Source organism: Odontesthes bonariensis, chromosome 5, assembly GCF_027942865.1.
Source record: "Odontesthes bonariensis isolate fOdoBon6 chromosome 5, fOdoBon6.hap1, whole genome shotgun sequence".
In the NCBI taxonomy this organism is placed as follows: domain Eukaryota; kingdom Metazoa; phylum Chordata; class Actinopteri; order Atheriniformes; family Atherinopsidae; genus Odontesthes; species Odontesthes bonariensis.
In genome coordinates this window covers 19,161,261-19,174,501 of record NC_134510.1, presented here as the reverse complement: position 1 = coordinate 19,174,501, position 13,241 = coordinate 19,161,261, and the positions used below count along the sequence as shown (strand labels likewise).

The 13,241-nt window shown below is 45.0% G+C and overlaps 1 protein-coding gene across 2 annotated transcripts; it reads right to left on the bottom strand.

The window, feature by feature from the left end:
- Positions 1 to 551: 551 nt before the first annotated feature.
- On the bottom strand, positions 552 to 7,671 carry LOC142380713 (uncharacterized). 2 transcript variants are annotated; one of them, XM_075466612.1, is made up of 5 exons: positions 7,363 to 7,671; positions 2,272 to 2,659; positions 1,838 to 2,002; positions 1,615 to 1,696; positions 552 to 1,499 (listed from the first exon to the last, which is right to left on the bottom strand). In XM_075466612.1, exons 1-5 carry the CDS (start codon positions 7,552 to 7,554, stop codon positions 1,232 to 1,234), a joined length of 1,095 nt encoding a protein of 364 aa, XP_075322727.1. In that variant the 5' UTR covers positions 7,555 to 7,671; the 3' UTR covers positions 552 to 1,231. The 2 variants fall into 2 exon arrangements, with proteins under 2 accessions (XP_075322727.1, XP_075322728.1); XM_075466613.1 differs by lacking the exon at positions 7,363 to 7,671 and adding an exon at positions 3,567 to 3,595.
- Between the last annotated feature and the right edge of the window lie 5,570 nt (positions 7,672 to 13,241).

Below are 13,241 nucleotides of genomic sequence, written 5' to 3'. Positions count from 1 at the left end.
GATAGATAAATATCTTTCAGTTATACCTTCTAGTAACACGGCCAGGGAGAGCTGCGGAGAAGACAATGAGAACATGAACAGAAATTGATTCATTTTCCATACGCGCTTTATCGTGTCCAGGTGCACCCTGGACTGCAGTCCATCACAGGGCCAACACAGAGACAAACAACCACTGCACATTCCTATAGTTATGGCTCAGTGTCCAGAAACACCAAAGAGTCTCTAAAGTATAAATCATCTAATATACAACAGTTTTGCTGGAAGTCTTTTATCTTAAGCTCACACAGAGTTTTATGCAAAATGCTCACCACGCTCATGATGTTTTCAGTTCTGCAAATGAAGGTTTGACAGATGGATCAGGTTCATTTTATAGCGATGGGGAACTCTGTCTCTGACGTAGTATTTTTTGTTTTTTTGCCTAATCAGTTTAAACACCCTGCAAGAAAGGTCAACCAGCTTCCATTTACAGTAGATAAAGGGACGCTTTTAGAAGTAATCAATCAAACTGATCATCTTGATCCAGTATAGTTACACTGATTGTGACTGGTTGTTTCTGTTATTTATTCATTGTTCTCAAAACTGCATGTCATATGTAAATACTTAGTTTTTATTGGTGCAGTGCTCACAGACAGAGGAGGCGCCATCATGTGGTAATTTGTTGAAGCTGCATACTGTTACTGTGCTCAGGTTGGTTGGTTGGAACACCATCAGCTTTATTTTGTTGTTGCATGTTGCAAGTAAATTGTTTCAGCTTGATACCAAAAAAATTTACAGAATTCTTACAATAAAAGAATATTTCAAAGCTTACGTTTATGTAAAACACAGTGCCGTCGAACCAAAGATCTCAGCGTGATGTTCAATTCATTTGCACAGTTCTAGATCTAATTGGATCTATTCATCCACTTTTGAAATGTCAGTTATAAATCTAAAGCTCAACACACAAAAAAGTAAAAAATAAAAAAAAAAACATAAAGAAAAAAGCCCTACAATATATTTCAACATCTCTTTCATGACAATTTTCTTTTAGCACACTACATAAATGAATATGGTCAGTTTGGTTGTGATGGAGACCAAAGTAATAATGCTAATGTTACCCCTATGACACAGTTTTATATTGACTACAAAAAATAAAATAAAAAAAAACATTTGTAATCAGCATTTGTTACAATACTGCAATAAACAGACAAATGAGGAGAAGAGATGCTCATGTTCCACAGGAAAGAGGTGTGTCTCATTGTAACGTGGGCTTCGGCTCGACTTTGGCTGCAGTTACATTTGAGCGAGAGTTTCTACTGTGGTGTCTAATTTCACTAAGTCTCTCGTCCAGTTTGTCTGCCATGGAGGTGAGTTTGGAATCCCTCAGCTGTTTTGGCAGTTGTCTCAGCTGCTCCACTGGAGCCTGGGACAGCCATGCTGTGATCTGATCCAGGAGAAGGCCTTCCTCTTTGGGAAGAGTTGTGCGCTCAGTGCAACTCGCCTTTTCGGACTTGCGTATTATCCTGTTGTAGGGAAAGGACGGTTTAACTTTCGTCAAGGTATAATGAAAGCAGAGTAGACGAAAATATGTGACAGACGGAGGAGACACAATAGTTACAAGTAAAAGTGTCTGCTCACCTGCCGAAAACTCTCCTCAGTTGTCTGACCCGATTCCTTTGAGTGCTCATGAATTGAGAGAGGATGGCCCTGAGCGCCTCATCTGAGAAGGAAAGGGACTCGTGTTTAAAGGTAAAGGCTGATTCATTGTAAACTTGGCAGTTTTTGTCGCACTAAATACTCAAATGTCATGAATGTTATACATTAGTGCTGCTCAAGTGAATTCACAGTGCAAAGTGCACACCTTCGCTGGATCCACACACGGTGTCGCCCAAGGGTGACGCAGGGAGGAGCACCAGCTCCCCGATTGCGCACTCCCGATGTTTCACGCACGAATCTATCGCAGAAGATGAGTTCGAAAAAGAGCCCTCGGGGCACTCTTCACAAACAGTGTCCCTTTGCCGCGTACCTAGGAAAAAAACAACAGACATTCTGGGTCATTGCTCTGTAAAACTACCACTGCCAGAGCATTATGGTGAGTTCACGTGTATTTCATGCACTTCTTCCTTTGTGCAAAAAAATATGCAAAGCTGCAATAAGTAAGTGTATGATTCATATTACCAATCTGGCAATTATAATATTTAATATATGTTCTGTACAGATTTTCAGGTTTATAATATTAACGTACTTAATAGTCTACATCCCCAGCCTTTGTTGTATTTGTCTCAGCTGCTGTACCTTTGATTTGAACACCATGTCCGGGGCCGCACTTTGAGTGTCTGATGCAAAAGTCTTTCATCCAGTAGCCCTCTTTGCACCGACACACCCTGTTGCTTAACGGCGAGCACTCCGTCTCCACCTCCAGGTTTTGAGTGCAGATGTTGTTGCAGTACAGACACCTCGGCAGGTAGTTCCACAGCTCAGTGTAGTGCCCACTTCTGCAGGGCATGCACTTTGTGGGGGTAGTTGCGGTGCAGTGAGCTTCCATGTGAGTTCCCGGCTCACATTTCTCACATATGAGAGTTTTACCGGTAGTTGGGTCGTGGCGCTCATACGTGGGAGCGGGATCTGAAGCCGTAGCACCGAAGAGGGCTACAGGGAGCAGGAACAACACGGCCAGGGAGAGCTGCGGAGAGGACAATGAGAACATGAACAGAAATTGATTCATTTTCCATACGCGCTTTATCGTGTCCAGGTGCACCCTGGACTACAGTCCATCACAGGGCCAACACAGAGACAAACAACCATGCGTCACTCGTAGAATAAAGTTCGTATCACCTATTAAGTAAGCCTGGTCTGCATGATCTCAGAATATGTAGGTAAACGGGAGTACCCGGAGAGAACGCGCGCCTGCACACATGAGAACAGGCAAACTACACTCAGGTGCCATCTGTGATTCGAGCTGGTAACTTTCTTGCTGTGAGACAACAAAGTTAACTACCTTATCACCCTGCAGCCCGTGAGCACTGAGTCTTCTACTCATAACAATGGGTACAGAACTTACTCCAACCAAAAAAGTATTCAGCTATATAACTGCAATATAACTATGACATTTTATGTAAATCTGAATATGCACAGTATTAGGTAATTACAGCAAAGTCGTGATTTTGAAATATACTCAGCTGCACATTCATTGGAAGTTTTTATGAGTTTACATTTAATTTGAAATGACCCAGTTAATGTATCACCATCAATAAACTAATTTGATTTACTTTATCAATGTTGCCACTTTTAACAGTAACAAACACAAAAGTGGTTGAAGTTTCTTCAAAAGTCAACTCAGGTCTGTTCCATTCTTACTCTGCAACCACAGGGATGTAATATGATATGTGTTGCTGTCTTCTACACAACCAATAACCCCTTAAAGTAAAAATGACTTACCTTTGACCTAAACTGACATTTAACGCCTGTAGTTATGGCTCAGTGTCCAGAAACACCAAAAAGTCTCTAGAGTATAAATCGTCTAATATACAACAGTTTTGCTGGAAGTCTTTTATCTTAAGCTCACACAGAGTTTTATGCAAAATACTCACCACGCTCATGATGTTTTCAGTTCTGCAAATGAAGGTTTGACAGATGGATCAGGTTCATTTTATAGCGATGGGGAACTCTGTCTCTGACGTAATTTTTTTTTTGCCTAATCAGTTTAAACGCCCTGCAAGAAAGGTCAACCAGCTTTCATTTACAGTAGATAAAGGGACGCTTTTGGAAGTAATCAATCAAACTGAGATCAAACTGATCATCTTGATCCAGTATAGTTACACTGGTTGTGGCTGGTTGTTTCTGTTATTTATTCATTGTTCTCAATCGTTGGACAAATTAACCTGAGTTGAATTCAGAATTGATTAAACTTGACACTTTAATGTTTGTGACATGTTTGGTGCCTGATATGAAACTGTGTGACCACAGCTCTCCTGATAATTCCAATCCTGCTCTCTCTGCTGTCAACTGAAGAAAATGGGACCAAATCTAAACAGCAGAATATATCATCTCCTGATTTGATTTACATTTCACTTGTGCATCTTATTTGGTAAGACAAATTATGTAACTTTACACAGTTTGAAATAGATGGTTTACTTTTAGGATATTAGGAATTTTTCCACCAACACTTTATTATGATTATTTAACATCAAGTTACTCGCTGCACATTCTACAATCATTTTACTGTGACTAGAAAAAAGCTTTAAAAATTAAATCCTTGGAAAACCTTAAAACTGAGTAGTTAGGTCAAATTGCAAAATGTTACAAGGAAATTTCAGAGGAATCTGAACTTGAAAAACTCCTTTCTTTGTCATACAATGTCATACAAGAAATGTCACTTCAATGACATGAACAGACACATGCAGATATGTCATTGTGTCATACATTTGCGATATTTTAAAAACGTATGCAATTTTTTGGCGAGTCACCCTTTTTTCCCTTGAGCAATGCGTCAGTGAGTCACTATATGGTGTGCGCACGATGACTATTTGCTGATTTAGCAGATACATTAATTTAAAAAGGTGTTTGTGACTCAAATGAATAGCTGCACGTCTCTGATCACTTCCTGTTTTCACAGACCACAATTATACCCTGATACGGTGTATTGATGAAAAATTATTTGTAATTCATTCAACTTTATGCTTCAATCTTAAACATTTACTTTGCAGAAAAACACACTGGTTCCTCCCTTTATTTTATAATCAGTGATATTTTCTAACTAGAAAACTGCGAGAAGAAACTAAATGTATTTTTTACTGCAGCCAAAAGTATGTGCGTGACATGGAAAGATACTGAAAATATTACAAGCTCTACGGTGACATAAAAATTACATCAGCATAATTAAATTCAGTGCAACTGATATCAAATTTCTCATTTGTATTTCTTGGAAATTGTGTCAGTTATTGTTAAAGGCCTCTTCTAAAAAGAGAAACATTGATGTTTCAAGTTCAAATCTTGCCTTTACAATTAGATGACTGATAATTAAGTTTTATTGAAATCATTCATTTCTTGCTGATAAATGCTGTCATTGACAGCTTTCAATTTGCATTCATCATACCATAGCATATAAAGTTCCCTCATGTAGATTTTAGTCCATCAAATTGGGGAGTTTAAAGAGTTCTTGTGTCATCTCTAGATGCATTGGTTCTACTGGGTCAGGCTCCCCTGAAGTTTAAGGCAGGGATTTGTTCTCGGAATCATGAATCAGAAAGCGCTGCCGGTGGAGCGCCACAAGGTTCAGTTCTCGGAACCCTCCTATTCAAGCTGTGCATGCTTCCCTTTTTCAATTTCTCCAAAAAGCCTTCACATTTGTTTTCAAATGTTTTCTGCGGGTTAGGTCTAAATAACTAAACATCTGTAGAACTTGGTTGGTTATAAGCATAAAGAAAATGAGAAAAAAAATACTTTACCTTAAGGTAGGCCCTCTCACTGTCACGCCCAGAGACTCTTGTTTTTAGTTTTCATGTTTAGGTTATGTTTGTTTTTCAGTCCAGGTTTAGGTTTTTTTGTCATGCTTTAGTTTCCCTGCACTCTGTTTATTAGTTCACTCACTTCACCTGTGTTTTTTCCCTCAGCTGCACTCACTCCCCAATCACTCTCACTCCCTATTTAGTTTCCTGCCTCCCCTTTCAGTTTGGCCAGATTGTTGTTGTTGGTTCCATCCATGTTCCATGCGGCCAGAAAAACTAAGTATTTATTCCATGTCATGTCAAGCTAAGTCTTTTGGTTTTCATAGTCAAGTTTTTATTTTGTCACAGTTTAGTTTTGGTAATCCGGCTCAGCCGCGCTTTGTTTTGACTTTTCTGTTTTTGAATTAATAAATCTTCCTTATTTTTGAAGTCCGCATCCGTGTCCACCCTTCCACACCCTCAACCTGACACTCACGGTGGTCTACCAGACAAATACTTCTGGTCCTACAGATGTGGTGCATCTTTAATTAACAACTGTCACTAAACTTACATAATTCAAATGAAGAAATCAGATTAAAATGGTTATTTCTGGCAGTGAAGAAAGAAGGCTGTTGTTCAGTGTTCACCTTCAGTCGAAGACAGATCAATCAAACGCCCAGAAGAAGAATTTAGATTTAGTAAATTGGAAGGATCATTGCCACAAGGACATTGTCAACATTTTAGCATTTTAAAAGTTTTACTGTGATAACAAATTTTGGATCCAAACAAGATTATTTCAAAAGCTTTTTAAAAGTGCTTTAATTTCATGGTTATTTCTTGATTACGTGGATTATTCATGAAACATCTGCAAATAATTTACCTTCCATTTACAATGCTGCTTTTGTTAGAATACAAACAAGAAGGCAGAGTTGAGATTGTCACTCCAGTTCTTCTTTCCTTGCACTGGCATCCAGTTAAATCCAGAGTCAAAATTAAAGTTCTATCTACTGTCTAGAAGCGTCTCAATGTCTGGGCTCACCATACTGTATATTAGAGTTTGCGAAATACAAGACGGGAAGGTGTCTAAAATATCCATGGACTGGTCAGTGTCCCCCAACTTGAGTTTAACACTGTTATTTTTGTTGCACTTCTTGTTTTTACTCTTCCTCTTTTTAAATTCTGATTTAAAGTTGCCTGCAGTCTCATACAACTTGTCTGCTGTTTTACTTGTATTTACTTGACTGAACAATTTCTTTCATACTACTCTTTTAAAACCAATTCTAAACAAGTTGGTACACTGTGTAAAATGTGCATAAGGCAGAACGCAACGATTTGCAAATCTTATAAACCAACAGATTACTCAGAATAGAACATAGAAAACAAACATTAGAAATGGTGAAATTAAGAGTTTATCTTTAAATGAAAAATTTCAGCTCATCTTGAATTTGGTACACTCTTCTGTCCAAGATAGAGCTTTAACCTGCATGTATGGTTGGCATAGTGAACTATGTTCACAGACAATGATTGTTCCTGAACATCCAATGCTGGTTTCCAGCCATATCCATTTCAAATGAACGTGTCTCCAGATTCTCTGAATCTTTTGATGATATTATGTATTGTAGATGATGGATGTTAATATATATTTACACTGAGAAAGATTATTCTGAAATTGCTTGACAAATTTTCAGTGCGGTTTTTGCTGATTGCTGAACCACCGTCCATTACATTACATGTGAGAGACTCTGCCTTTCTAAGGTGTTCTTTTTACACCAAATCATATTACTGACCTGTTGCAAATAAACCTCATTAATTGCAACGTGTTTCTCCAGATGCTTCTTTTTAGTGTAACTTACTTTTCCAGTCCTCTATAATTTTTTACCCTTCCCTACTTTTTTGACATGCTGCTGCATTAAATTCTAACATGGCTAACATTTTTCATGAAAAAGTAAAAAGGACTCACGTTTAACTCACTCACTGTGGTGGCATCTGTGTTCTCCAATGCAGTGGCTTGCTGGGGAGGGGACTGTTCCGAGCGGGATAAGAACAGACTCAACAGACTGATAAAAAGAGCCAGCTCAGTCTGTGGCTGTCCCCAGGACTCTATTGAGGTGGTGGGGGAGAGGAGGGCTCTGGCCAAACTATCCGCTATCATGAACAACACCTCCCACCCTCTGCATCAGACTGTGAGTGCCTTAAGCTGTGCCTTCAGCAACAGACTGTTACACCCAAAGTGCAAGGAGCGTTTCCGCAGGTCCTTCATGCCATCGTCAATCAGACTGTATAATACTGCACTGTAACCATACATACATGCAATAATCTCTTCAAATTTCATGTTGAAATGTCATCTTTTTAATCATTTTTGTATTGTATCTTTTGTTTTTGTACAATTATATTGTATATATAACTTAAAAATCGAAACTGCCCTTATACCTCTGTCTCGTTGAGCTGCTGTAAAAGTGAACTTTCCCAACTGTGGGATCAATAAAGTTTATCTCATCTAATCCTATTTTAACATTTTATATAAAACATAAAACATTAGCTTCAGAGATTTGCAAATAATTGCATTCTGCATTCTCTTTGCTTGTTATGAATCACCTAATGAGTGATGTATATTTGTTGAGTCACTATTAGATCAAATTTCAGTCGTATTACTGCATACTCACACTCCTCCATGGGAAAGTACATGTTCCAAAACAACATGACAGTGCAGCTTATGTGAGGATCTGTTTCGACCTCACTCTGACCGTCACTACAGTCTTAAAAAGGAATGATCCCCTTCGTTCTGCCTATCACCGAAACCATATGTCAAAAAAGTCACGCCCGTGACCTCCGGAAGCAGAACGACCTGCGTTAATAAATAGCAGGGATTGCTCCCGGTTCAGTCTCTCACCTTGATCGCCTCAAAACCGGACCAGGTAAGAAGCAGATATTTTTTGCATGCGCTACACAGTCACATAATTCACTACCCGAGGGTAACAGGTGCCTTGTGTCCCTGTGAATTGGACTGTGCAGTTAAGCTAATATCACGTTGCCTTGAATCTGCTTTAATTGCGTTCGCGCTCTGTTGCAGATCACCGTAGCGCTTCACTTGTTTTGTTATTTATTGTTGTTGTACGTTGCGTGCCCTATACCGCTGTTCACAGCCGTGGGGTTAGTGTGCGCCTGCTAGGTGCGTTCGCGCACTGGTGCAGGCTGCCAGAGGAAGACTATAAAGTTAATTTTTTGTTGCTGTTGGTTACCACTGAGTGAGCCTTCTTAACACCTTTGCATACGTTACGGGCCACCCTAGCGCTACACTTGCATATTATTGCTGGTAGCATATTGTTTCTAAGTGTAGTGTGTTATTTAAGTTTAACATTACTCTACCGCTGTTGTTAACTGGTGAGTTTGTGTAAGCCAGTAGGTGCAGGCGTGCACTGTTGTATGGGCATTTTTTGTTGTTTAAAAAAAAAAAAAAAAAAAAAACACTCAGTTCTGCACCTGTATATTTGTTTGTTCTGTGTGTTACTTTGGCCACTGGAATTTTTCAGGTAAGTAGCCAGATAAAGTAAGGATTATTGTTGTAAATAAATGAGTGTTGTTCAGGTAAGTACGGGATTGGTGCTGACTGATTGTTGCTTACTGTTTTCAGTAGTGAAATAAAATAATTAATTATTTAATTGAGTGGTTAATCAAACAGCACCCTATAGCCGCTGTTCGCAGCCGTTGGGTTAAGTGTGTGCCGGTTAGGTGCGTTCGCGTGCTGTTGCCGGCCACCAGTTAAACTTTTTTCCTGCAACTCGCCATAATGGCCTCGCACCACTGCAGAGTCTGCATGGTTGGGATGAGCACCGCAGACGGGCACAGGGAGTGCCCTACTTGCCTTGGGGCCGCCCACGTGTTGGAGGACGTGGACAACCCCTGCAGTGCAGCAATTGACCTGCTTAGGGGGGAACGACTTCGCCGTGCCAACCAGGTGGCTGATCACGCGCATGAAGGCAGGGCGGAAAGGCGACGCTCACCCCATCGGTCGGCCCGTAAACATGGGTATAAGCGTACGCGCAAATGCTCAAGAGAACGGCAGCATGAGTCCCCCCATAGGTCTGACCAGGAAGAGGCCTCCAGAGCTGCGAAGCGCCCTGCTCCGGCTGAGGCAGCAGAGGGCGGTAGTGCGGGGTTAGCCCAAATCCTCTCAGCTCTCCAGGGGCTATCAAGGAGGATGGACAGGCTAGAAGGCCATCAAGGCCCACCATCCCTACCGCCGGGCCAGGAGGGTCCCCCCTTACGCAGGCCTGAGAGCCATGGTGAGGAGGAGGACTGGGCCGCTACAGACGTGCTATCCCTCCACGCGTCACAGACCACTGACGCAACAGGTGGAGGCAGCCATGGTGGTGAACTACGCACTGGCTCTAGAGGTGAGTCCACAGTCGTGGAGGAGATACCTGTAAGCCATCTGCTGTCAAGGGTATTGTGTGCCTCAAAAATTCTAGGCCTTCAGCCCCCCACACCAGACCCAGCTCCTTATGGGGGTGTTTGGGAGGGTGTATCTCACGCTAGCCCCCCACCTTCTATTCCCGTGGGGGAGGACTACACCAAAATGCTGAGGACCGCTTGGGGTAAGACCTTGCAGCGGCCCCAGTTTAACCCAGGCTGCCGTCAGTTGGCAATGGCTGTATACCCTGCTGAAACAGGGCTGGGAGACATGCCACCAGTGGAGGCGTCAGTTGCCTCTTGGACATCACTTGGGCCTGCGCGGGCATCCCCTAATCCACGTTGCCCTCGTAAGGAGTGTGCAAAGACAGACCGCCTGGTCACTAGGTCTTTTAACGCTTCGGCACGAGCAGCCCGTATGGGCAATGCCCTTGCTATGACGCTGGCGGCTCTGCGTAAGACGCTAGACCCGGCAGACGGAGATGCCATGGCCCTGGTGGAGGCTGCTCTATCTGCTCACTCCCAGCTCACACGGGATGTAGGAGACTCGATGGCCTCGGCAGTGTTGTGCCGTCGTCAGGTGTGGCTTGCGCAAACCCCTCTGCCAGAGGCTATTAAAACAGAGCTGATTAACCTCCCTGTGGCACCTGGGCGTGTTTTTCATCCAGGATCCCAGGAGGTGCTGGACCGTGCCGAACGTGCTGCGGCATCAAGGGAGGCTGTCCAACGCGTAGGCGTTAGAGCAGCTTCCGGCGTCTACCGAGCATCAGTGGGTAGGTTCAGGCAACGGCAGCCCGGCCGGCCTCCTCAGGATAGTATCGCTCGGGGCCAGCGTTTTCAGGCAGTTAACCAGGGGCCAGCCCCACATCCCCAGTTCAGGGGGAGGCGGGGATCAAAGACAAACAGGGGCAGACACGCAGGCGGGGGCGGTGGTCCGGCGTAGCAGTCAGGGGCTGCCTGTCGGATGCCCTTCCCAGCTATCTCGGATCTCCTGGGAGGGGATTGTGCCAGACCCTTGGGTCGTGACAATGGTAGCCCACGGGTACCGGCTACAATTTCGACGGCGGCCCCCAGCTTTTTCAGGGGTCAGAATAACAACTGTAAGAGACCCAATTTTAAAATCCGTGCTCGACAACGAGGTTCGAGAACTACTTTTAACTACTTTTCTCAGAGGTACCACCCAGCGCACAGCGAGCTGGGTTTTATTCCAAATATTTTATTGTGCCCAAAAAGGACGGCGGTCATCGGCCTGTCCTCGACCTCAGGCCCCTAAATCAATACCTCAAGGTGCTGCCATTCAAAATGGTTCACACCGCAGTGGTGATACGATCAATCCAGCAGGGGGAGTGGTTTACGTCTCTGGACCTGAAGGACGCATATTTTCATGTCCCAATCTGCCCAGAACACAGGCCATACCTCCGTTTCGCCTTTCAAGGCAGGGCGTTTCAGTTTCAGGTCCTTCCCTTCGGCCTCTCCCTGGCCCCAAGAGTTTTCAGTCGTGTGGTGTCCGCTGCACTGGCCCCCCTCCAGGCACAGGGTTTGAAGATACTACCGTACTTGGACGATTGGCTCGTTTGCGCCCTTTCTCAAGAGCAGGTAGTGCGCGACACGGAGACACTGCTGGCCCACATCCAGTTCCTGGGCTTCGTGGTAAATTGGAAGAAATCCAATTTACGGCCCCGCCAACAGGCAGAATTCCTGGGTATCCTCCTAGATTCAACCCACATGAAAGCGTCTCTCACTGGCCGGAGAGCAGACAGCTTACTAGAAACCCTGAAGTGCTTTCGGCTCGGCGGACTAGTTACCGCCCACAGAGTCCAAAGGTTGCTGGGCTTGATGGCTGCGGCAGCCGTAGTGGTTCCTCTTGGCCTGCTGAGGTCACGTCCCTTCCAATGCTGGTTCAATGCGTTCCAACTCCACCCGAGAGACGACAGGCAGGTCAGGCTGCGTGTTTCTCGGGCGTGCATCCGAGCCCTGCGTCCTTGGAGGAACAGGGAGTTCCTGCTCAGTGGCGTCCCCCTGGGGGGTCATCCTCACAGGAGACAGGTCATCTCGACAGATGCATCCCTAACGGGCTGGGGGGCTGTCTGGGAAGGACGTTCAGTGTGGGGCATTTGGCAACCTCCATGGACGTCGGAACATATCAATGTGCTCGAACTGAAGGCCATTCACCTTGCGCTACAGCGGTTCCTGCCAACATTACAGCACAGCCATGTTCTGGTGAGATCGGACAGCACCTCTGCGGTGTATCACGTCAACCACCAGGGGGGGACAAAGTCCCAGAAATGCCTCCAAGTGGCGGAGGAGCTCCTAACATGGGCATGGCCACGACTGGCGTCACTGAGGGCTGTGCACATCCCGGGCGTGGAGAACAGTGCGGCCGACATTCTTTCCAGGACTGGTCCACTCCCGGGAGAATGGAGACTGCACACAGACGTGGTCAACCAGATCTGGATGCGGTACAGGGTTGCGCAAGTGGACCTGTTTGCATCAGCAGAAACAACCCACTGCCCAGAATGGTACTCCCTCAGGGGGCAGGGGGGCAGTTTGGGCCTGGATGCTCTATCGAAAGAGTGGCCAGTAGGCTTACTGTACGCTTTTCCTCCACTCCCTCTCATCCCTCAGGTTCTACAGAGGATCAAGGAGGGCCAACACACAGTCCTGCTGGTTGCCCCACGTTGGCCAGCGAGACCCTGGTTCTCGGACCTGCTCCAGTTACTGCAGGGTCAGCCATGGCAGTTGCCAAGCAGAGCAGATCTGCTGTCACAAGCAGACGGGAAGGTCTGGCATCCGAACCCAGCCGCCCTGCGCCTTTGGGTTTGGCCGTTGCAGAGCCGGTCGCTGATCGCTTAGGTGAGTCTGTACAGGAGACACTCAACAACGCCAGGGCCCCATCTACTCGAGCCAGTTATGCGCTCAGATGGGGAATCTTTTCTGACTGGTGCCGTAGTATGGATATTGAGCCGGCAACAGCTTGCCCTGTGCCTCATGTGTTACGCTTCTTGCAGTCCCAACTGGATCAAGGCAAGGCGGTTAGTACGGTGAAAGTCTATGCTTCAGCCATTTCCGCTTTCCACCAGGGGGCGAACAACGGGCCTCTCGGAAGGCATCCTTTGGTTGGCCAGTTCTTGAAAGGGGCGCGCCGGTTATGTCCAGCTCGTACCCTACGGGCACCAGGCTGGGACCTTCCGATGGTTTTAACTTCACTCACGGAAGCTCCGTACGAGCCCATTTCGGATTCCGATCCACGCTCTTTGTCACTCAAGACTGCTTTCCTTCTGGCTCTCTGCTCAGCAAGACGAGTCGGGGAGCTGTGTGCCCTCTCTGTCAGTGACGACTGCCTCAGATGGAGGGAAGGCGGCACTGGTGTGTCACTGTGGCCAAATCCAGCCTTTTTACCAAAGGTTATTAACAGGCAGTCCATCAACC

What these genes read in the sequence shown, in the direction of transcription:
- LOC142380713 (XM_075466612.1), bottom strand. Translation starts at nt 7,554, where the DNA reads ATGATAGCGGATAGTTTGGCCAGAGCCCTCCTCTCCCCCACCACCTCA. An exon ending in CCACAGTGAGTGAGTTAAAC is followed by an intron (nt 2,660 to 7,362) that starts GTGAGTCCTTTT and finishes TCCTCTCCGCAG; the next exon opens with CTCTCCCTGGCCGTGTTGTT. An exon ending in CTGAGGAGAGTTTTCGGCAG is followed by an intron (nt 1,500 to 1,614) that starts GTGAGCAGACAC and finishes TCCCTACAACAG; the next exon opens with GATAATACGCAAGTCCGAAA.